The sequence below is a fragment of the Arachis ipaensis genome, chromosome B3 (assembly GCF_059453495.1).
Source record: "Arachis ipaensis isolate K30076 ecotype BB chromosome B3, ASM5945349v1, whole genome shotgun sequence".
In the NCBI taxonomy this organism is placed as follows: Eukaryota; Viridiplantae; Streptophyta; class Magnoliopsida; order Fabales; family Fabaceae; genus Arachis; species Arachis ipaensis.
The window spans coordinates 21,706,998-21,730,094 of NC_142438.1; the positions used below are offsets into that span (position 1 = coordinate 21,706,998).

Below are 23,097 nucleotides of genomic sequence, written 5' to 3' on the forward strand. Positions count from 1 at the left end.
ACACACTTAAAACTCATACGACACTTATAAGTTATAATCTCACTTTCGTTGCTCTCTCTTTCTTGTAATTAGATATCACTTCTTTTCTTTTGCACTCACAAGCAAGGTTCAGAAAATCGGACCGGTAATCAAACCGCTCTAGTCACTGATTTATTAGTTTATTGGTCTAACCGGTGGTTCAACTGAAAAAACCGTTTTAAAATAGAATAATAAATAAATTATAAATACACATCCTAAAATATAATTATAGTCTAATATAAATCTTAAAATATCTTCGAAATTTAGAACACTACATAAAATATCATCAACCAAATACATATGATCTTATTAAAATCTAAACTCAAAAGTTAAATAGTAATAAAAGCATATCTAAATATTAAATCCCAACATCATGGTTTATCAATCATCAAAATCCGCAAGAACTTGTTGCAAATCTGCTTCGGTGGGATGATCTTCACCTTCATTCCCACCCTGTTGAGCAGAAGAATCAAGAGATGCAGCATAAAGACCACTACTACCACCGCCACTTTGATATAAATCAGCATCAATTTCACCTAATAAAATACACATGTTATCATTATATTAAAAAGGGTTAAGTTCAATTTTGGTCCCAACGTAGAGGTCAAAAATCGGAATCGTCCATAACTTTTTTTTTGCTACAAAATGGTCCCCAAAGTTTCAGTTTGTTTTAAAACTATCCTTTTTACCAATTTTATTTTTTTTATTACCAAATTACCCCTCATTAAAAGAATTATAAAATAAATAAATAAAAGGAAAGAAAGGGTACAGAGAAGCGGGGGTGGGGAGAGAAAGAGAGGGGGGGGGGGGCGACAAGGGGGGAGAGGGAGGAGGGGGGAGAGAAGGGGGACGAGCTCACCGCTGCACCGCCACTGTCCGCCCCCCGCCGCCGCCGCCTCTTCTTCTTCTTCTTCTTCCGCCATACCCGCCGCCTCTTCTTCTTCTTCTTCTTCTTCCGCCATACCTGCCGCACCACCGCCCGTCGCAGCCTCCCCTGCTTCACCACTGCCAGCGAGCATCCTTGCTTCACCACCGCCATACCCGCCGCTTCTTCTTCTTCTTCTTCTTCTTCTTCTTCTTCTTCTTTTGTAAATTCTGTGAATTGGATTTTTTGTGAAATTTGTTGTGGAACATTGTTGTTGCTGAAATTTAAATTTGTAGTATTGTTGTTGTTGATTCTGGGTTCTTGATGATGATGATGATTTTCTGAGTTGAGTTTTTGTTTGCCTGAGTTTGAATTCTGGATCTATTTTCTGAGTTTTTGATGAGGATAACGATGATGATGTTGATTTTCTAATGGATCTGAGTTCTGGGTTTGATGAGGATGACGATGATGATGTTGATTTTCTGATGGTGATGATGATGCTGATGATGATGATGATGATGATGGTGGTGGTGGTGGTGGTGGTGGTGGTGGTAAGTGGTGGGTGGTGGAGGGTGTGGTGGTGGTGGTGGTGGTGGCGGGTGTGGTGGTGGTGGTGGTGCTTATGCTTGTGTTTCTGCTGGTGCTTTGCATGATTTTGGGAAAGAAGGGATATGGGCATTTTGGTCCGAAGGACAATTTTAAAACAAACTGAAACTTTGGGGACCATTTTGTAGCAAAAAAAAAGTTAGGGACGATTCCGATTTTCGACCTCTACGTTGGGGACCAAAATCGAACTTAACCCTATTAAAAACTAACAACATTCTAATAAATCATTAGAAACTAAATATACTATACTCACGCAATAAGTCATCCACATTACTAGGAAGATCAGGCTCTTTCTCTACAACCTCTTCAGTCATCCAAAAGTCAACTTGACTGATGCTTTCATAATCAATTGGATCATATTGTGTCTTTTGTTTTCTTTCTTCTTTTGCTTTCTTTTGCTTTCAAACACAATGAAAATTAACAGCATGTTCTTAACCACAACACAAGATCATATCTACCTACAGCATTCAGCCATTCAACAAAACACAATTCAACCTAGTGCTTACAACATTCAGCCATTCAACACAACACAATTCTGCCTACAGCATTCAGCCATTCAACACAACACAATTCTGCCTAGTGCCTACAGCATTCAGCCATTCAACACAACACAAAAATATCAATTGGCTAGAAAACACCAAAACAGCAAGACACATTAGGCGTTCTAAAGCAGCAAAACACCAAAACATCAAAGCAGCAAAACACCAAAACAAGACAACATCAACATTAGGCGTTCTGGAATCAGAACCATACATTCTAACATAGAAGATGAGAGTATCAAACAGAGAAGATGAAATAGAGCAGTCACTCACCTGGGTGCTGACGAAGCGAAGACCAGCGAAGACGAAGCGAGAGGCCAGCGAAGACGAAGCGGCGGTGCTGAGGACCAGGCGACAGCGGTGGCGCTGACGACCTAAGGACCGCAGGAACGATGGGGGGCTACTGGGTTGGGAATGCTTTAGAGGGCTAGGGTTCACCGTTCACATGTGGAGTGAAACTGAGATGAATGAATGGGGGAAGAGACCAGGCGACGGCGGTGGCGCTGACGACCTGAGAACTCCGGCGACGGCTGTGGCTACTGGGCTGGGATTTGGGAATGCTTCAGAGGGCTAAGGTTAATGAGAGTGTGAGACTGAAATTTGGGAATGGGGGAAGAAGGGGGGTTCACGAGTGGTAACCGGGTCGGGTTCCACTTTTTTTTTTAAACAATTAAAAACGGCGCCGTTTTACTGTTTTAGAGGAACCGACCGGTCACCGGTCCGGTCCAACCGGTCAGTTTTCAGCCAGTTCACAAGTTTCCTCGCGGTTTTCACTCCAGCAATTATTAGAGGAGGACCGAACCGCTTGCATCGCCGGTTCGCAGTTAAACTGGTCGAACCGGCCGGTCCGGTCCGATTTTCAGAACCTTGCTCACAAGTGATATTTCTCATTCATCTTTTAACTTGTTGCCATGCTCATTTATACTTATGCTACACACTCACCTAATTTTATATATATATATATATAAAGATGATACATTGTGATTGCATGTATGGCTGGCCATGAGTAGGATAGGGGAGGGTTTGAACTCTACCATAACTCTACCCGCGAGTTGAAAACTTTTTTAAAATTCTATGCTATTCTACCTGCAAGTTGAGAATTTCTCAACTCTAACTCTACCCGCGTCCTAAAGTTCTAAACCGTACCCTACTCGATCCTAACCGCAGAAAAATAAAAAAATTCAAGCAAATATAAAATTCAACAATTCTAAATTTCATAGATATGAATAAAATAGAAAATAAAAAACTAAGTTCAAATTAAAATTAAAAATAATAAAATCTTAAAGAAATCTAATATAAAATTACAAATAATATGATCATTAATTAGTTTAGTAGTTATTTCTAAGTTTTTATAAGAGAAAGATTGTGGGTTCAACACTCACTTTCTTCATTACATACATAACTTTTAAATATATTATATAATATATTAGAAGTGCGGATAGAGTAGAGTAGAGTATACCCTGAACCCGTACCCTACCCACAAGTGAACTCGTACCGCACCCTACCTTACTCGAACGGATTGGTTTGGATTGAATACCCGTAAGTAGATATAAATTGTCAGCCCTAATTACATGCATTTCATGTTTATTATTTTATTCTACTTTTTAATACATTATGCATGACATATGCTTATTTTATTGATCATGCATTTGATATTTATTATTATTTTATTAAATAGAAAAAAATATCTTCGGTCCAAACTCCAAACCACTTCGACTTGGCCCATCATGTAATAATTTTCTCTCTCTTTCTAAATAATAATTTTACATCTTCACATGTATGATGTTTAAAATTATTTAAAATATAATTTTTTTTACATATTCACACTCACCCTGACTTGGTCCATGTGAATAATGTGATCATTATTTTTTTCTTAAATAGAAAAAACTACCAAAATACCCATAAAGTTTACAAACGCTGATAAAATTACCTATAAACTAAGAAAATTAATACTATATCTATGAAAGATGGGTTCTATATGACAAAAGTATCAAAATCTTAATTTTTTATTGATTTTTTAATAAAATTCCTAAACTACCCTACACTCAACTTCAACTCACTTTTTCAACCTTTCATAACTCAATTTGCACCAACTCTTGCCATGGAGTCCAAAACTACTCCTACAACAAACCAGACCAAAATCAATGATAGTAGTGGTGGCGGTAGAGGATCGGACCTCAACCGATTCATTCATAAGTTTATAATCCATACCCAAACCAAATTAATCAAACACCAAAAAATACTCAAAACATAAAAATTTTTAAATCCATTCATCCAATTTCAATTCACTTTAGCAAAACTAGAAATAGAAAAAGCCATCAACCATAAAAAATTAAGAAATCCATTCATCCAATTTAAAATTTATTTCAGCAAAAATCAGAAGTAGAAGTAGCCATCAATTGGATCTTTTGTAAATCAATCTCAGCCTTCATAAAAAATAGAAGCAGATTAAAAAAAATAGAACAGTATCATTTTAGTAGTAACTAAATCAATTTCTGAAAAGAAGAAAAATAAAATAAAAATATTTTTAAAAAAAGAAATACCTTTTTTTTCGCCGGCCGACTGTAACATCGTCAATGGCAGAACCTCCATTCACAGTGCTACCTCCCTTTCTTCTCTAATTTCTATTTACCGAACCCGCTTTCTGCATGCAAGAGTACCACGACCTCTCTCTCTTCTCAGGTGTGCGATGACGGTGTTCTCCTCGGCTGGGTCAGACTCGCCACGACGACGTTCTCCTTGACTGCAACAGGCGCGCCACGGCAGCATTTTCCTCAGGTTGGGTCACAGGTGTGCGATGAAGGTGTTGTAGTCACCTTAATAGTGAGAGGGAGAAGCGGCAATGAGGAGGTAGGAGGAGAATTTCTGTGACTCTGTGAGGGTTTTTGAGGGATAAGTGAGGAGAGAGGAAGAAGAGAAGAGAGGGAGTGACGGTAGAATGGGGTTAGGGTGGGGTAGTTTAGAAATTTTATTAAAAAATCAACAAAAAAATAGAATTTGAATACTTTTGTCATACGAAACTCATCTTTCATGAATACAACGTTAATTTCCTTAATTTATAGATACTTTTGTCAGCGTTCGTAAATTTTATGGGTATTTTGGTAGTTTTTCCTTCTTAACTTTTGTTTGTATCTAATCTTTATCTGCAGGTGGGTCCAAAACTAATAAGGAATGATAACCAATTTTCTCACACACACACTTCACTCTTCAGAGCATACTACACACTGTGATGGAGAACATCAAACACAGTGATGTCCAAGTGAAGGGGCTCAAGCTGCATGTGGCAGAGATTGGAACCGGTATTTCCCTTCATCAAACACAATCATGTTTGTTTGTTAATTCATTTCCATTTGAGAGATCTTGTTTTGTGCAGGGTCAAAGGCAGTGGTATTCTTGCATGGATTCCCAGAAATCTGGTACACATGGAGGCACCAGATGGTTGCTGTGGCCAACTCTGGCTACAGGGCTATTGCCTTCGATTTCAGAGGCTATGGACTTTCTGAGCAGCCACCTCAGCCTGAGAAAGAAACCATGTTTGATTTGATTGATGAAATCTTGGGTCTCTTGGATGCTTTAAACATCACCAAGGTAAGTAGGTAACTACACTTTCTAAGAGTAAATTTGAGAAGCTGAAACTGGATCTGTTAACATGAAGGATTTGGATCCTCTAGAGTCATATAATTTCAGTTTCAATATGAGGCCTCAAGATCACACAAAACAGAAACTAAACTAACCATTGTTTATTATATATGACAGGCTTTCCTTGTTGGTAAGGATTTTGGTTCCATCCCAGGGTATCTTACAGCAGCTCTGCACCCAGAAAGAGTAGCTGCAGTTATAAATTTGGGCATCCCTTTCATTCTTCCGGGCGAATCTGCCGTCCGGAACGACCTTCTCCCCAAAGGCTTCTATATTACCAGGTGGCAGGTACAAGATCCTTGCATTCCTCTCTCTCAACTTATTTGTTGTTTGTATCTTTTTTTAGGTTATTTTTGTCAGTTCATTTTGGCAGTTTATCCTATTTAGTAATTACTTTGTACTAATTTCAGGAACCTGGGAGGGCAGAAGCAGATTTCGGCCGTTTCGATGTGAAGTCAGTTATAAGGAACATCTACACACTGTTCTCTAGCAGCGAGATACCAATAGCAGCTGATGATCAAGAAATCATGGACTTGTTTGATCCCTCTAAACCGCTTCCACCATGGTTCTCTGAGGAAGACCTTCAAACCTATGCATCACTCTATGAAAAATCTGGATTCAGATATCCATTGCAGGTTCCTTACAGGTAATTACACCTTCCACTTTCCCTCATCTTCAGTTCCAAATAAACAGCAATTTAATGATACAAGGAAGCAGAGGAAAAGAGATCCTTCCAACAGAAAATAGGACAAAAGACTAGTGAAACATAATGTAAGGGGGAAGAATTTAAAAGAGAAAGATAGAATAAGAAAAAATAAATTTCTCAATTAAGGATTAATAGACATAAGAGCGAGTAGAGAGAATTCTAACAAGGACCAAAGAAAACAATCACTAAAATCATTCATGGTCATTTACATTTTTATTATATCTATTTATAGTAAATCAATTACTAGTAAGACTATCTTAATTGGACCTTGGTTCCACTTTTTACTCATTACACACAACTTTTCAATCAATCTAACATGTCGGAAAGTCAATCATGAGTTTTACATTGTATAAATGCCAAAAGATTTTTTTTTTCCTTCTTTTTGAAGTGGAGCTTATGATAAGCTAAACAAGAAAACAACATAAAAGCTCAAACAAACAAACGTACTCTACTGGTCCTCCCTACTCAGGAATGATCTGAGGCCAAATGCTTAACACCATCCCATAAAACTTGTTTATCTAAAAGTCTATGATTAAAAGTGTGCATATTGCACTTTAGCCAAATACTCTAGATAGTGGTGTGTATACTTCACAATACCACTAGATTTTGCTTCTTAAATGTTCATGGAGTGAAATGTTACCACAATTTGTCCTCAACTAAGTTTATAAGGTGTGGAATTTCAATGTTAAAATACAATTGCCTCGTTTCTAAATAAATATTGCTTGGACTAATGTGGTATGTTAAAAAATCATTGTATTTGGACACACATTGTTCAGGCTTCAATAACTGTTTTTGGTTATGATCCATGCAGGAGTCTCAATAAAGATTGTGGCTTAAGTGAGCCAAAAGTGAGTGTTCCTGCACTTTTGATAATGGGTGAGAAAGATTATGTGATCAAGTTTCCAGGAATGGAGGACTACATCAGAAGTGGAGCAGTGAAACAATTTGTGCCAGACATGGAAATCACATATATTCCAGAAGGAAGCCATTTTGTGCATGAACAAGTTCCAGACAAGGTCAACCAGCTCATTATTGACTTCCTTGACAAACAAAATGTTTGACTGTTTCTTCTGCTTCTTCATTGGAGATGCCATTTCTGTGCCGCTTAATGTTACAATTAATAGAAGTATGTTATATTCAGACTCTGAATTTCCAGTTTATGCATCACCATTGTCCAATGGAGTATATTGTATAAATATAATAATGTGGTAAAGTACTATTTTGTTCTTTAATGTTTGGACTAAATTCTAATTTGATTCCTAATATTTTAAATATTCTATTTTTGTCCCAAAATTTTTTAAATAGATTCAATATTGTTCTACCGTTAAATTTGACACTAATAGTTAATGGAATGAGTGATGTGGACGTTAATAACATTACTAGTTAAGACATCTTTTATTTTATGTGTTAAAAAAATATAATCAAAACCTTCTTCTAACATTTCTTCTCTTCAATTTTCTTTTTGTATAAAACTTTGAATCCTAACTATTAATTATCAATGTTCTAAAATCAAAGAAATTTTTATATTAGTGATCAACAGTAGATCGATTTTACTTACATACAAAAATCAAATGCTATTATCTTTTTAATATGCAAATTATTTGTATCAAATTTAATAGTATATTAAACCCATTTAAAACTGTTTCAGTATTAAAATAAAACGTTTGAAATTTTTTAAAATTAAAATAAAATGTTAGATTAAAATTTGGCTTAAACGCTAGAGATCAAAATAATATTTTATCCAATAATAATAGTCTAAGAAGTTTCATAAACAAGTGTGCTAGTTTAAATGACTTGTTATGTCGATAAAAAAAATTTAAGTTATTAATGAAATTAAAATATAATATTTAATTTTAAAAGAATAATTTGAAAGAAAAATTAATTCCCACTTCCCAGTAATTGCAATAAAAAATTCAAAAATTAACTTTTTCCTATGATTCAAATATCTAATTACAGTGTAGCTCCCATTAATGGTATATAAAAGGCTATTAGCCATTGTCTAGTAATAAGAGGTTTAGATAATATACCTCAGTATTTATCTTTTTATGATAAACGTCTTTTTTAATTTTAATTTTATTTTTATATCAAATTTATATTTATTATACATTTTAAGTATTTATTAAAAAATAATATTAATAAAAATTATAATTATGGAAAGGGAAAATGTATTGGGATTAATAAAAAAATATTTTGGTCTTTTTCTATTAAATTTATATATATTCAATATAATTTAATAATTATGCACAAAGACTTATAAAAATATAGTTAATTTTAGAAAAAAAGATTTTAAATTCAAATCCCATGTCCACCCCCCTCCAAAAAGTATTTTGAAATAGAAAATGGGACAAAATAGCATGGTCTCAGGAATCAATAAAATTAGTAGATATAATTGGGTTAATCGAAAATCAGTTATTAGTTCAATTCAATTAAAATAAAAATTTGATTGACAACGAATCAGTTAAAAAATTAATTAATCAGTTGAATTAATACGATATTTTGGTAGTTAATCCATTTAAAATAATAAAATATAAAAAATATTTTTTTAAAAAAATATATAATTTATATATAAATATATTATTTTATTATATCTGGTTTAATTTCCATTAAACTTCGATTGAATTTTAAATTTTTAAATATCTAACTCTATCAGTTTAATAGTCTATTGGATTTTCCGAACCTTAAAAATGAGAGTAGGTTTTTCTTTCTTTTTTTTTAAACAAAGAATAAACGCAAATAAGCAATATAGAAACCTCAATTGTAGTCATTTCCATCAATAATGTCGTCAACAACATAGGGTTCAATTAACTATATTCCACTCTTGGACAAAATGAAAGTAGTTTTAACTTTTACGGGCCTGCTACACATACAAGCAAAAAGGCCTTACAAGTTATCCAAGCTATCAGTCCACAATCCTTCCAGACGCGCAGTGAACATCATTGAATGGGGTGTCATTTACACGCGCTCCACTCAAACGGTTACGCTTCGCGTAAACCGCCCCTTAATAGCAAACTCTTCCACTTCTTCCACTTCTCAAAGCCATTCAGAGAAAAAGCAAACGTTCCATTTTCGAGCATCATTCGATACTAAAGATATACAACTCGTCGCTAAGATTCGAAAATTTTATCAACACAACATAGAACTCTCGATCAAGAATCTCCAGAGAAAACAAAGCTATAATACTCAAGGTACGTTACATTACCATTCCTGTATATTTTCCACATTTCGAAATTGAAGAACTAGGTTTTACTGTTCTTCTACGTTGTTGTACGTTTTACTATTCTTCTTGCTCTACGTCTCATTTTACAGTTTATCATGTTCTACTTGTTCTAGGTTTTAATGTTATTCTTGGTTCTATGTTACACTGTTCTTCTTAGTTCTTCTAGGTGTTACTGTTCTTGTTGTTCTAGTTCTTCTGGTAACTGATTTTTGGGGGTATATTCCGTAGTTTGGTGGGTGTATATGAGGTAATTTGTTGGGTGTATATTTCTCAACTAATATACTGTAATAGTCAGCAGTTGCAACTGTTCTTATATTTGCTTGTCCATGGATGTATATTGCTTGACCTTGTAATGTTGTTTGACCTTGTATATTGATGCAAGTTTGAGTGATATCTGATTGATATATATAGGTGTATCTGAATCATATCTATGGGTGTATCTTACTGATATCTATGGGTGTATCTGACTCATATATATGGGTGTATCTTACTGATATCTATGTGTGTATTTTTCATTTTAGAAAAAGGCAGCGAGAAACCAAGCTGGAAAAAATGTAAGAACAAATATATGTCTTAGATGAAATCAGTTTTATATAATAGAAACATATCTGACTATAATTTTATTTTTGTTTACAGCAAACGAAAGACCTTAAGTGTGCAACACATTTGTTAAGTGATAAATTCAGAAACATGAGTGAGGAGAAGAAATAATTGTGAGGGATTTGGGATTCGGTGGCTTGATGCACATCCCACCACTAAGGATGCATCACAAAGTGTTAAGGGAGCTGGCTAACAACTTCAAATTAGGGGAGAACAGACTGGAAACCGGATACGGTTCTTTTAAAATAACACCAAAAAAATAGGTGATGCGCTTGGCATCAACGCAACAGGTAACTCGCTAAAAATTATAGGTGTATATTAACTGACGCTTGGGTGTATTTTAGTTGATGCTTGGGTGTATTTGAACTGATATTCATACTTTGTTGTTTTCCTTTTTGTAGGAGATCTATTTCCTCAGAAAGTCAATTATAAGGAACTTTCTGATGATGACAAAGAAATTTTTAGAAGATTCCAGGGTAAGACCCTCAAAAGTCTTACAGATGAGATGATGGATATTGGCGTTGGTAACGAAGAGGATCGCCTAATGTTCAAGAGGATTTTCATCCTCTATATACAGATGTCGTTCCTTTTACCAACGATAATAAACAAAATCTCGCCTGTGCACCTGGCCCCAATTTTTGAGATGGACACCATAACAGAGTGAAACTGGGGAGGGCATGTTTTGAGTTTTATCGTCAAGGGCATACCCGACTACAAGGAGAAAAAGAAAAAGGCAATTGATGGCTGCCTCTTTGCCCTGATGATAATTTACTTTCATATTTCTAAAAATAAAGGCAAGAAGAGGGCTGAAAGACCGCCAAAACCCTGGATTGCCAACTGGAGTAAGGAGCAGTTGGTCGAAAGAATGAGTGCGGAAATAGAGGAAAATATGGTAAGTGAACATAATATGTTGGGTGTATTTTATTTACCTGAATGTTGCTAACTAAAATTTCTAATGTTTCAGGGGATTGTAAAGGTGGCGCAAACAAGAGAGAAAAAGAAAAAAATAGAGAAAAAAGAAAAAAAAAACAAGAAATCAAAAACACAAAAAAAGGAAGGCAACTTCAACATCGTCTTCGGAGACAGAAACAACTGATAGTGACAGTTCTACCTCTGAGTCTAAGACTCAAGAAGACTCAGACGATTCACCAAGAAAACAACCCAGCAAAAAAGGAAAAAAGTAAGTACCATACTTGGGTGTATTTTCTTTATCGAGTTGGGTGTATTTTGTGGAACCATTTGGGTGTATTTTCTTTATCAAGTTGGGTGTATGTTGTTTATTAAGTTGGGTGTATTTCGTTTGTTGTGTTGGGTGTATATTGTCCATTCAGTTGGTTGTATCTTGTGCATTTATTTGGGTGTATTTTATATCTTTAGTATGTTCTAAATAATGATTGTTTGCCTTCCAGAATGGACTCCAAAAAAAGGAAGAAGAGTCAAGAGGATTCAGATTCTGATTCAGAATCTGAATCAACTGATGAGTAATGTTCTGAAATTATTACTCCTTTCTTTTGGCTTAATTATCAAGATTTCGTGTATTAACTGAAGTGTCTCTTATTAACTTATAGAAGCGAAGAATCATCACCGGTGAAGAAGCAAAAAAAGAAAAAAAAAAGAAAAAGACACAAAGAACACCAAAAAAATAAGCACTTATTTGGATAATATTCTGTGATAAAATTAATTTTTTACTTCTGATTCATACTTGTTTTTTCCACCCAGAACACAATCCAAAAAGAAAAAGGTTGTTGTTGAACATTCATCTCCTGAAGAAGATCAATCCTATGATGGGTACAGTACTTCGTAAGCTATATTACCGTCTATCATCATAATTATTTTTGTTAACATCTTCTTTTATGAATGTAGTGAGAGATATGAAATAGGAAGTGAAGATCTAGATGAATTGTTAAGGGAAAACAATGAAAAATCTGCTGCAGAGAGGTATGTCTTGTTGGGGTGTATAATCTTGTTATCATGATTTACCTGTATCATATTTTGTCTGAATAACATGAAATCTGTTTAGAATACTGGATGTGAACTTGGGAAGTGATGATCCTTCCTCTCAAGGACACACAGAACAAAGTAGTGTAAACAGGCCTGCAGAGAGCATGTAATTTCTCTTTCAAATAACCGTTACTTTTGTTCTTTTATTACCTTCTACTTCTAATTCTGTATATATTTTTTTTAGAAAAAAAAAACCCTTTATTATTTTATTCGAGAAAAAAAAGGCAGGAAAAAAAAGCAAAAACTGCAAGTATGTAAGTTCTCAAAAAACAAAGCCTGTCTTTCTTTTGAATTGTTCGGGTGTATTTTTTGACTTTCTTTGGGTGTATTTTAGGTTGAGTCTGGTTCAAGAGTCAGCCAGTGAGTCGGCTGATTCGAATATAATGGTTGTGAGGGAAGAGACACCGTCGGAAGGGCTTGCAATGTGAGTTTTTCAAGAATATTTCAACCTTATAACCTTATTATTTTCAAAAGCGTTGTTAACCTTTCATTTTTCTTCTTGTTTAGAGTTCCGATTCAAGTTTTTGTGCCAGTGTCCCAAACAACCACTGTGCCGGAATTTGAAGAAACACCTGAGACAGATTTTGAACCAACTCCTCTGCTACAAATTGAAGGAACTACAAAAACGTAAGAAATAGTATTGTGTGTATATTTGTTTAGAGTTTGGGTGTATATTGGGTTACAGTTCGGGTGTATATTGGGTTACAGTTTGGGTGTATATTGTTCCTGAATAGTTTTTTTTTACGCCATGATTAATTTTGTGTAACTGTGCAGCACTCTTGAACCCCCCCCAACAACTTGAAGAAAGCACACCCACGCTTCCCCCAGCTCCATCTAAAATGTAAGTTCATCAGAGTAAAATCAATCTTTGCTTATCATATGTATATTATTACTCTTATAATACGTTATACATGATCACGCAGTTATCCAGCCGCAGAAGACGCTGCTGCACTGATGATGATGGCACGGACAGCATCGTATGTTCCTAAAACAGATCCAATGCCATCATTCAGCATTGGCTTGACTGATTCAAGCCGAGAAGAAGCAGCAACGCAGGAGGGAGCGTCAACGCAGGAGGTAGACAGGGCAAAAACTCCAGAAACTGCAAATTTGCTAGAACAATTAGAGGATTTGGTACAAAAAATAGCAAACAGTGCGGCGAAAGAAGAAAGTAAAAGTCCACAAATTCAAAGGGAGACTGGCGGAGAAAGTTTTGGGAAGTTTGAAACTCCTGCGGGAATAAATCAGAATACGGGTGATATGAAAGAGAAGTGCTACATCTGGGGGACGCGAGTGAAGACATACGCAGATGGCAGTACTAACGAGTTTGACAACGTGTGCACTCTGATTGCCCAAGATAAATGCATTTTGAATAGAATGCACCTTGCATCGCTCCAGGCAGAAAGTTATATAGAAGCTGAGGTAATATTAGAATAACATTAATGTTTTTACACCAAAGTTAACTGCATTGTTTATTAATATAAATTGATTTCGGCATATATTTCTAGATTGTATCTGCCATGTGCCTCATCCTCAACCAGAAAAATGATAAAAGGTTTCAAGAACAAGTATACTGTCTCCCCCCTGATATTGTGGTAAGTGTTACTTCTTCGAATTTTGGGTGTATTTTTTGTATTCCTTAGGGTGTATATTCTCTGATGAACGGGTCTATTTTTGTATTCATTTGGGTGTATTTTTTACGTTCAATTGGGTGTAAGTTGTGTAGTCATTTGGGTTTATTTAAAGTATTCACTTGGATGTATTTTCAGTATTTCATTTGTTGCTTCACAATTGTTGCAGAACATGGCCGTTTCGAAGCACCCAAACGGAGAATTCATATCACCTAAAACCAATAAAGAATTCAGGGTGGAAGACTACCCAATGTTTATTCCCTTCATAGATGCAAAAAAATTAACTTCGCATCGATATGTAAGTTTTCATTTGTAAAATTTGTTAGTACCGTTCTTTACTTATATGCCAAATAAAATAACACACTATTGAAATGTGGTAATCCTTAAGATTTTTGCGCCTGTTTGCTACTCAGGCCATTGGTGGTTATGGGTGATTGATACAACAAAGCGGAGATTTTATATACTTGACCCGCTACACAAGAAAGCTCCAAGCAATGAGAGAAAGCAGCTTAATAAATTCATTGTAAGTTGGCTCTGTGTTCTTTATTTTAATAGATAGGTGTATTTCAATTCAATATAAGGTATATGTATGTTTTGCTTTGGGTGTAAGTATGTTCTCCTTTGGGTGTATTTCATTTGGGTGTATTACTGATTTGTTTTGTTTTTTAAGGGATATGTAATTTTAAGAATGAGAGCATATGCCGGCGGGGCACCTTAGAAGAAAAAGGAGAATGAGTTGGAAACTAAAGCAACATACGTTAATATCTCAGGCCAAAAATCAAGGTATAAATTTGTGACTCTGAACATTAAACTTTCCTAAATGAGATTTGTAATTTATTTTCTTCGTTTTCAGCTATGACTGTGCTATTTACGTTATGAAGTGGCTTGAGTTAATTGAGCCCGAAAATATTAAAAGGGCGAAGTATGAATGGGATAATTGGCCACAGGTAAACTGTCTTTAAAACTATATAACTTTGTATTACTTTACTGAATTAATATTGTTGTTTAAACAGAATATACTTTTTAATTGTAGGACGAGGTGGACCACTATAGAGTAGAATATGTTTCGCAGATACTATTCAGTGAAATGAATAAAGAGAGAGATCAAGCAATTAGAGCGAGTAATGCAATAAGACTGTCCAAGCCATCCTCAGTATTATTGAGTCCATTTTGTCAGATAAATTCTACTGATATAGAAATTGAGTAATCTAACTGCTAGCTAGTTTGTAAATTGAACAAATGCTGTAAAAATTTGCCATTTATAAACAACTTCTATTCAATGAAATTTTTTTCCATAGTTAAACTGTCTGTGCTGTTAAACAGTCTGTGCTGTATTCAAAAGCTCTGTATTACAGGTGGTAAAATATGAAGGAAAACATCAAGGCAGATCTAAACACAAATTATAAACTTTTACACCCAACAGAAGTTTAATATACACCCAAGATTGCTTAAATATACACCCAAACTGTCTGTGCTGTTAAACTGTCTGTGCTGTATTCAAAATGTATGAATTACAGGTACTATAATATGAAGAAAAATATCAAATCAAATATACACCCATAACCTGCGATTTTTTACACCCAAACAAAGTTGAATATACATCCTGAAATCTATCCCCCCTGATGCTTTGAGCCTAAAATCCTGAACCCTAAACACTTAAAACCTAAACCCTTACCCCTAACCTGTAAACCCTAAAACCCTAAACCCTAATATTATATATATGTATCTATATGTAAGATGTGAATCACAAGAAAATTCACAAAAATACACCCAAAAGAACAGTGCTTTTACACCCATATTCTGTAACTATACACCCAAAGAGTTATCCCCTGCTGCTGGTACCCTGAACTGATAATTCATAACATGTCCTTGATATTGGCTGGAATTTGAATGCACCACTGATGCAGCATCAAACAAGTTTATCTGAATATAAGAAACTCACATATTAGCTAAACTATTAACGAGAAAAATAAACTCACCACAAATTTAAAGAACATTACTTTTACCTCGCTTAAAACTTTCGTTTTCTTCTCCTTTGTGGCATTTGCAATCTGTTTGTCCAACTTTGAACCTAGCCTATTTTTTGGACGTCCTCTTGTTCGAATCCTTGGCGGGCTTTGAAGCTCGTTAACGGATTCCAAGTTGGCGTCTTCGTGGGATAAAGAAGATGTCCCCTTCCTTTTGGCTTTTAATGATTCCATCTCATCCATGACGTTATCGTACGCACGGTGTAGAATTGCAGTCAGCTCCTCCGATTCGGATGCAAATTCGCAAATATTTTGCGAACGAAAAACCAATTGGTCAAACCTCTTGCTTCTTGGCTCCAACAGTGGCTCGTCGTGGCTGCTCTTGATGTGTGTGTGTCGCCTCTTTACCTTCTTGCTCCATCGTTCCAGTATATATCTAGGTGACACTTGGCTTACTTGTTCAAAGCTTAACACGCTTAGTGCGTGACGATACAGTATCCCTCTCGACTCGAATAATAAGCATTGGCATTTTACCTCGGCTGCAACTGAGTCGTAAGTAACCACAAACTTGTTGAATATTGAGCTGGAAACTTGTTCTCCAACTTCGTATACTGAATGGCCTAGAGCGGAATTCGTTAATCTGGTGATGCAATTCGCTTTTCCTCTGAATTGCGCTTGGACTTCCCTAAACTTTTGATGAGTGTACACATCTTAAAATTGAGCTTCAATGGAGGATTTGGTTGCACACGGTATGACCATATGAAAATCTGCAGCATCTGATTCTCTCTCTGCTTGCTCCCTGCTTCCGAGGCAATTATCGTATTGTTTGACGAATTGAATAAGCGAGCTGTTTCGGGTGATAAACTTGTTAAAAAAGGAATGCATGCCCTCGTTCCTTTGTGTGCTTCTCGTCCCTGCCCAAAAGTGGTGATCTAGATAGATAGGAACCCATATATGACGGTCTTCATACAGATCTGCAGAATACACCCAAACACAGACTATAAATATACCCGAAAAAACATGCAATTTACACCTCTGCTGCAGATTTTAAACAAACATTACCTGAAAGCCACTTGTTGTCCACAAGACCAAAATTCAGCAGAAAATCATTCCAATTCCTATCGAATGAGTCTTTGCTATGAGATTTCCAAACAACTTGGCTCATTTCTTGTTCAATATCTGCATGTCCCTTGTACCTGTTTAATTTGCTTGGAATCTTCTTCATGATGTGCCAAATACACCAACGGTGAATTGTTGTTGGCATACAGGCCTCTAAAGCCCTTTTCATTGATGCGCATTGATCGGTGAGAAACCCTTTCGGAGCATTTCCTCCCATGCAATGAAGCCAACATTGAAATAACCATTTGAATGATTCAATTTCTTCGTTTTTCATCAAAGAGCATCTGAGAAGTGTTGACTGACCGTGGTGATTCACCCCGACAAAAGAACCACAAACCAAATTATACCTAAAACAAATTACTATAGTGCAGAATGCAAAATCATTAGGTACACCCATCAAATGCTTCGTATACACCCAAAAAACAGCCAATATACACCTCTGCTGCGGATTCATAAAAATACATTAATTTAGCATCATAAACAGGGAAAGTTTGTTACTTGTTTGTATTGTAGGTGGTGTCAAATGAAATAACGTCTCCGAAATACTCAAAGGCAGCTCTACTTCTTGCATCGGCCCAAAAAGCCAGCTTAATCGATTGATCCTCCTCGAGTTCAAGCTCAAAAAAGAAATTCTGATTCTTCTCTTTCATTCTTAACAAATATTTCCCGAATTTTTTTGCATCTTCTTATTCGGAAACATTCCGCACTTCCCTGGTAATATAATTCCTCACATCCTTTTCGATAAAATTTAACTCGCGGTGACCCCCGGCAGCCGCAACAAATGATTGGTAGGTTTTGCTTGGTCTGATACTGGCCTCCTCGTTATTCTCTATTGTACGATGAATGGACATGCTTAGTTCCCTGTGCTGTTTGAGCATCTCTGCTTTACTTGGACAGCAGGGGTGTGAATGATCCAGCACAACCTTTGAAATGATTCAAGCACCAACATCCTTCAATGTGTGTATATAAATTCTTGCAGGACAGTTTAAATCGGCTGTCGGATTAGTCTTCTCAGTCGGAGATATTTTAGATTTCCATTTTCCCTCTCTGTTACATGTAATCAATTGATTCTTAATCTCGTTTTCCTTCTTATTTGTGCTCCGAACTCTTGTAGAAAAACCTGCAGCCTTGGCGTAGTTCCTGTAAAATTTTCCAACATCTTCAAGGGTGGTAAAGGTCATTCCAACCTTCGGAACAAACTGGTCATCAACAACAGAGAAAGACTGCAGAATACACCATGTCAAAAACTAAAAATACACCCAATCATGTCTGATATAATACACCCGAACCGCAACAACTCAACTAAAATGACAATAAAAGCCATAAACTGTAAATACACAGGCTGCAGAATACACCATGTCAAAAACTAAAAACACACCCAATCATGTCTGATATAATACACCCGAACAACAACAACTCAGTTAAAATAACAGAAAAAGTAGTAAACTGTAAATACACCCACACTTCCCGCAAAAATACACCCAAAAAAGTTCTGATCTACACTTGATCGTCTGCTATAAATTCCAGATAATTGATCAAAACTAATACATTACATTCAATCCGCAGATTTATCTTCATGCGTTAGTTTGACAGTCAATGTTCGGGAATTATTCACCTACACAATGCTATACAAATTACTGCAACAAAATTCATAGTAATCCTATGTAAATCAAACCTCAGGAACTTCATTAGATTCAAATTCATAATCCACTTCACCTGGATTTAGCTGACAATCTGAGGTTGAATCATCCATTATCTTCAAAACGAGTTCAAAATTTGATTTCAGAAAACAAAAAATCAAATAGAAAACGAAGCTGGAGTTACAGAGAGAGGAACTAACGTAAATGACGAAGAAGAAACGAGTGAGAAAGGAGGGAAAAAGAACGATCGAAGAAACCAGGGGAAGCTTCGCGAGAAGAAGAACGAGCAAATCTGCAAATAAGGAAAACGAAGAAGGAAATAAATCTTTTAAATTTGGTAGTTATATATAGCGCGTATATACGACGTAACCATTGGAGCGGGTTTTAGATTTTATTTATTAACTAACTTGTAAAGCATACAAGTCGTTAGCGCTTGTATGCAGAGCTTTTCTGTAACTTTTAATACAAACCTGAAGATACTAATAAAAAAGCAAAAAGAATTTTGGGAATGGATAACTATAGATATTTTCCATACAAAAAAAAGTCTGAGAATCAAAATATTTCGGTTATAATTAGTTAAAATTTTTAAAAATTGACTTTATTTATATAATTTATTTATATTTTAATTTTTTATTTTATTCTCTTATCACTCTATTTATCATATTTTTAACGGTTTTCATATATTAATCATATTAATTATAATAACATATATATTCATAATTATTAGCATCAACCAAATTATATATTAATTTTTTTTTACAATTTGATATTCATATTTAAGATTACAATAAAGGCTAATAATAATAAAAATTTATAATAATAACATTTATTAAGTAACATTAATAATAATTGATTCATATAAGATAAAGTTTTATATAACCACTAATTTATTAATTCATCTCATTATCATTGGAGGCCGTCAAAATAACGTAAAGGTCGTCTATGTTCAGAGACAAAAATCATGATTTTAGTACAATTAAAAATGTCAAATATTTAAATTAATTTATTCAATTAATAAATTTATTCATAACATTTATAATTTTATATTAATTAATAATATCCGTAATTTTATATTCAACCTTCATAATTTTATATATATATGATGTTCATAATTAATAAATTTTTATAACTAATATTATCAAATTTCAAACTATATATTTTATTGTATTTTTTTAAATTATCTCATATATACATTAATAAGTTAAGATTTTAATTATTTTAAAATTTTTTATTTAATATTTATATGTATGTTTATTTATTGACTTTAATATGATAAATTAATAATTATTTTTAAAAATTTATTTTTTAATTTTTGTTTATTTTTTATTTTTTATTTTTTATTTTTAATTTTTTATTTTTTAATAGTCTATATATAAAACATGAATTGTATAATAAAAATTGTTAAAATTTTTAATTTAATATTCATAATTTTATATGTATAACATCTAGAATTTTAAAAATATAATATCTATAATTAATGAATTGGTGTTAATTTATTATTTTATTTTGCAGGTTAAAAACTAATAATTTTGAACGTTTCTTATTTTCAATAAATAGAGACTAATCAAATTTAAGATGTTTTTATTTTTTTATAAAATATATTGAGGTGATTTAAAATTTTTTTAGAATTAAAAATATCAAAATTTAAAATTTTATTTGAAAAAAAATTATAAAATTATGAATATAATAATGAAAGAGAATTTATTGAGATTTAATTCACGTTAAATTTAAAATTGATTTTTGGTGTAATTAAATGAGAGAAAATAGCTATAAAAAGAAATTAATTCTCTTATAAATCTAAATATTATTGATCATGTATTTTTATTTATAAAAATACTATTTGTACACCAAAATTAGTTACTAAAATCAGCCACCAATATATTTGTGTATAAATATATGTGTGATTTAATTTATTTTCAATGTATAAAAATTAACTCTCTTTGTTGTTTTCTTACGCTATTGGTTTTTCCACCTCAATTTCCTAACAAAAAGATTGGTATACTCACATCATCTCATCCCAACCATGATGTTGACTTCCCCCTCTTGTCCTTGTTTTTATCTCCCTTCCCACACTCTCTTCAGTCTTCATTCTACACTCTACAATCCCTCCTTCTCTGATGGAGAACATCAAACACAGTCATATACAAGTGAAGGGTCTGAAGCTCCATGTGGCAGAGATTGGAACTGGTAACTTCCTTCATACCTTCAACAGAAAGAAACTGTTTTCTTTCTCGCTTTTTAGTGAATGATTCTTTTGGTGCGTTGCAGGGTCAAAGGCAGTGGTATTCTTGCATGGATTCCCAGAAATTTGGTACACATGGAGGCACCAGATGATTGCTGTAGCCAATTCTGGCTACAGGGCTATTGCCTTTGATTTCAGAGGCTATGGACTTTCTGAGCAGCCACCTCAGCCAGAGAAAGAAACTATGTTTGATTTGGTTGGTGAAATCTTGGGCCTTATGGATGCATTAAACATCACAAAGGTAACTAAGGTTTCTGCTATAGTATATATCAATTTGTCTATATATTTTGTGTTTCTCCCTTATTGATTGTTTATTATTTATTATTTATTATTAATTTTTTTTTTGGTTTTTCTGGACCATCAAATCAATGGTACATATGTGAACAAGGTCTTGTTCATGTTGAACACGGGCAGATCCATATACTTTGGTTAAGAGTTATGAAGTGCATTTCAAACATTGATAAAAGGCTCTTATAATTAGAAGCTGAAAGTTGAACTATTAACTTGCACAATTTGAATCCTCTAAAGGGGGATGGGGATTCTGATTAAAATGAGAGATCATTTATGTTTGATCATTTGATGAGATCCACACACAATGTATTGTGTTGATCCATGGCTAAATAATCTGACTTTCTTACCTTAATTCTGATGTACTGACAGTGTAAAATATTTTAAACAGTTGTATAATCATATTCATTTTTTTAGATAATTATTCAGCAGTCAATATGAAAAGTATTTATTTTTGTTGAAGTAGCATGATGTGATTAGATGTATATATAAAACTGCTTTGTACATCAAAATTAAATTCATAGTGGAAACAAAGAGTGAGAGAGGATGAGTAAAGAAAAGACCTTCTAATTCAGGTGGAAATTTTGACTAACTGCAAATTCTTTTGTTGATATCAGGCATTCCTTGTTGGTAAGGATTTTGGTGCCTTCCCAGGATATTTCACAGCTGCTGCGCACCCAGAAAGAGTAGCTGCTATTATAACACTAGGCATTCCCTTCATGATTCCGGGGAAATCTGGTAGCAGACACGATGAACTTCCCAATGGATTCTATATTACTAGGTGGAAGGTATGAATTCCATCTCCTACCATAACTTTTGCACTCCTCCCCATGTGTTAATGTTAATTATTTCTTGACTAATTTCAGGAACCTGGGAGAGCAGAAGCAGATTTCGGTCGCTTCGATGTGAAGTCAGTTATAAGGAACATCTACACTCTGTTCTCTAGCAGTGAGATACCAATAGCAGCTGATGATCAAGAAATTATGGACTTGTTTGATCCCTCTAAACCGCTTCCACCATGGTTCTCTGAAGAAGACCTTCAAACCTATGCATCACTCTATGAAAAATCTGGATTCAGATATCCATTGCAGGTTCCTTACAGGTGAAATCAGAATTTAACTTTCCCTTGTTTTCAAACACCAAAAAGTGCAATTAATTTTTCTAACCAATTTTCCCGCCCAAAATCCTATTCAGCCCTTTGCTCAACTAATTGAACTAATTCAGCTAATGCCACTATTCCTCTCTAAGTGTTTCTAACAAAATCCAAATCCTTAAATCTTTTGCTACTCCAAATGTTTGTTCTCTCAACTGTGTTTAATATGTGAAGCCTTGCATTTTAGTAGTCAAGTAAAATGATCACATGCCATAAAATAGCTTTTGGAGTATAGACTTACTAACATTTCAGATTTGGAACTGTTTATGATCCATGCAGGAGTACCAATGCAGATGGCGGCTTAAGTGACCCAAAAGTGAGTGTTCCTGCACTTCTGATAATGGGTGAAAAAGATTATGTGATCAAGATCCCAGGCATTGAGGACTATATCCGAAGTGGGGTAGTGAAACAATTTGTGCCAGACTTGGAAATCACATTTATTCCAGAAGGAAGCCATTTTGTGCATGAACAGTTTCCAGAGAAGATCAACCAGCTCATCATTGACTTCCTTGACAAACAAAGCGTTTGATTATTGTTCTTGTGCTGAGAGTTTGTTATTTCTAAGCTGCTTAGTATGACAGACAATAGAAGCATGTTATTTTCAGACTTTAAACTTCCGTTTTGAGCATAAACTCACTAATAATCGTCTGAAGCTTCCTAAACAAGTGTGATAGTGACTGTTAGTCAAAAAGCATATATATTCTCCCAATTGGTTTGGATTCACTTGTGTTATTTTGAACATGATCTTGTCATGCTTATATCTCCATTGTCAACTGTTTGTCATTTTAGTTTGTAAACATGGCAAGGTCATGTTCAGATCAAATAGAAAGAATCCAAATCCATTGCTAAAATAATAATTCACTTTA

At 34.4% G+C, this 23,097-nt stretch overlaps 3 protein-coding genes across 3 annotated transcripts; all 3 read left to right on the top strand.

The window, feature by feature from the left end:
• Nucleotides 1-5,152: 5,152 nt before the first annotated feature.
• Nucleotides 5,153-7,638, top strand: LOC107629882 (epoxide hydrolase 2). The gene is made up of 5 exons (XM_016332820.3): nucleotides 5,153-5,327; nucleotides 5,402-5,616; nucleotides 5,785-5,955; nucleotides 6,078-6,313; nucleotides 7,185-7,638. Exons 1-5 carry the CDS (start codon nucleotides 5,258-5,260, stop codon nucleotides 7,432-7,434), a joined length of 942 nt encoding a protein of 313 aa, XP_016188306.1. The 5' UTR covers nucleotides 5,153-5,257; the 3' UTR covers nucleotides 7,435-7,638.
• A 5,507-nt stretch (nucleotides 7,639-13,145) lies between these two features.
• Nucleotides 13,146-15,029, top strand: LOC110269406 (uncharacterized). Its single transcript, XM_088506791.1, has 6 exons — nucleotides 13,146-13,613; nucleotides 13,700-13,786; nucleotides 13,992-14,120; nucleotides 14,236-14,252; nucleotides 14,676-14,769; nucleotides 14,856-15,029. Exons 1-6 carry the CDS (start codon nucleotides 13,146-13,148, stop codon nucleotides 15,027-15,029), a joined length of 969 nt encoding a protein of 322 aa, XP_088362917.1.
• Nucleotides 15,030-20,498: 5,469 nt separating this feature from the next.
• On the top strand, nucleotides 20,499-22,893 carry LOC107629881 (epoxide hydrolase 2). Its single transcript, XM_016332819.3, has 5 exons — nucleotides 20,499-20,735; nucleotides 20,817-21,031; nucleotides 21,696-21,866; nucleotides 21,945-22,180; nucleotides 22,511-22,893. The coding sequence occupies exons 1-5, from the start codon at nucleotides 20,666-20,668 to the stop codon at nucleotides 22,758-22,760; spliced, it is 942 nt and encodes a 313-aa protein (XP_016188305.1). The 5' UTR covers nucleotides 20,499-20,665; the 3' UTR covers nucleotides 22,761-22,893.
• Nucleotides 22,894-23,097: the final 204 nt, after the last annotated feature.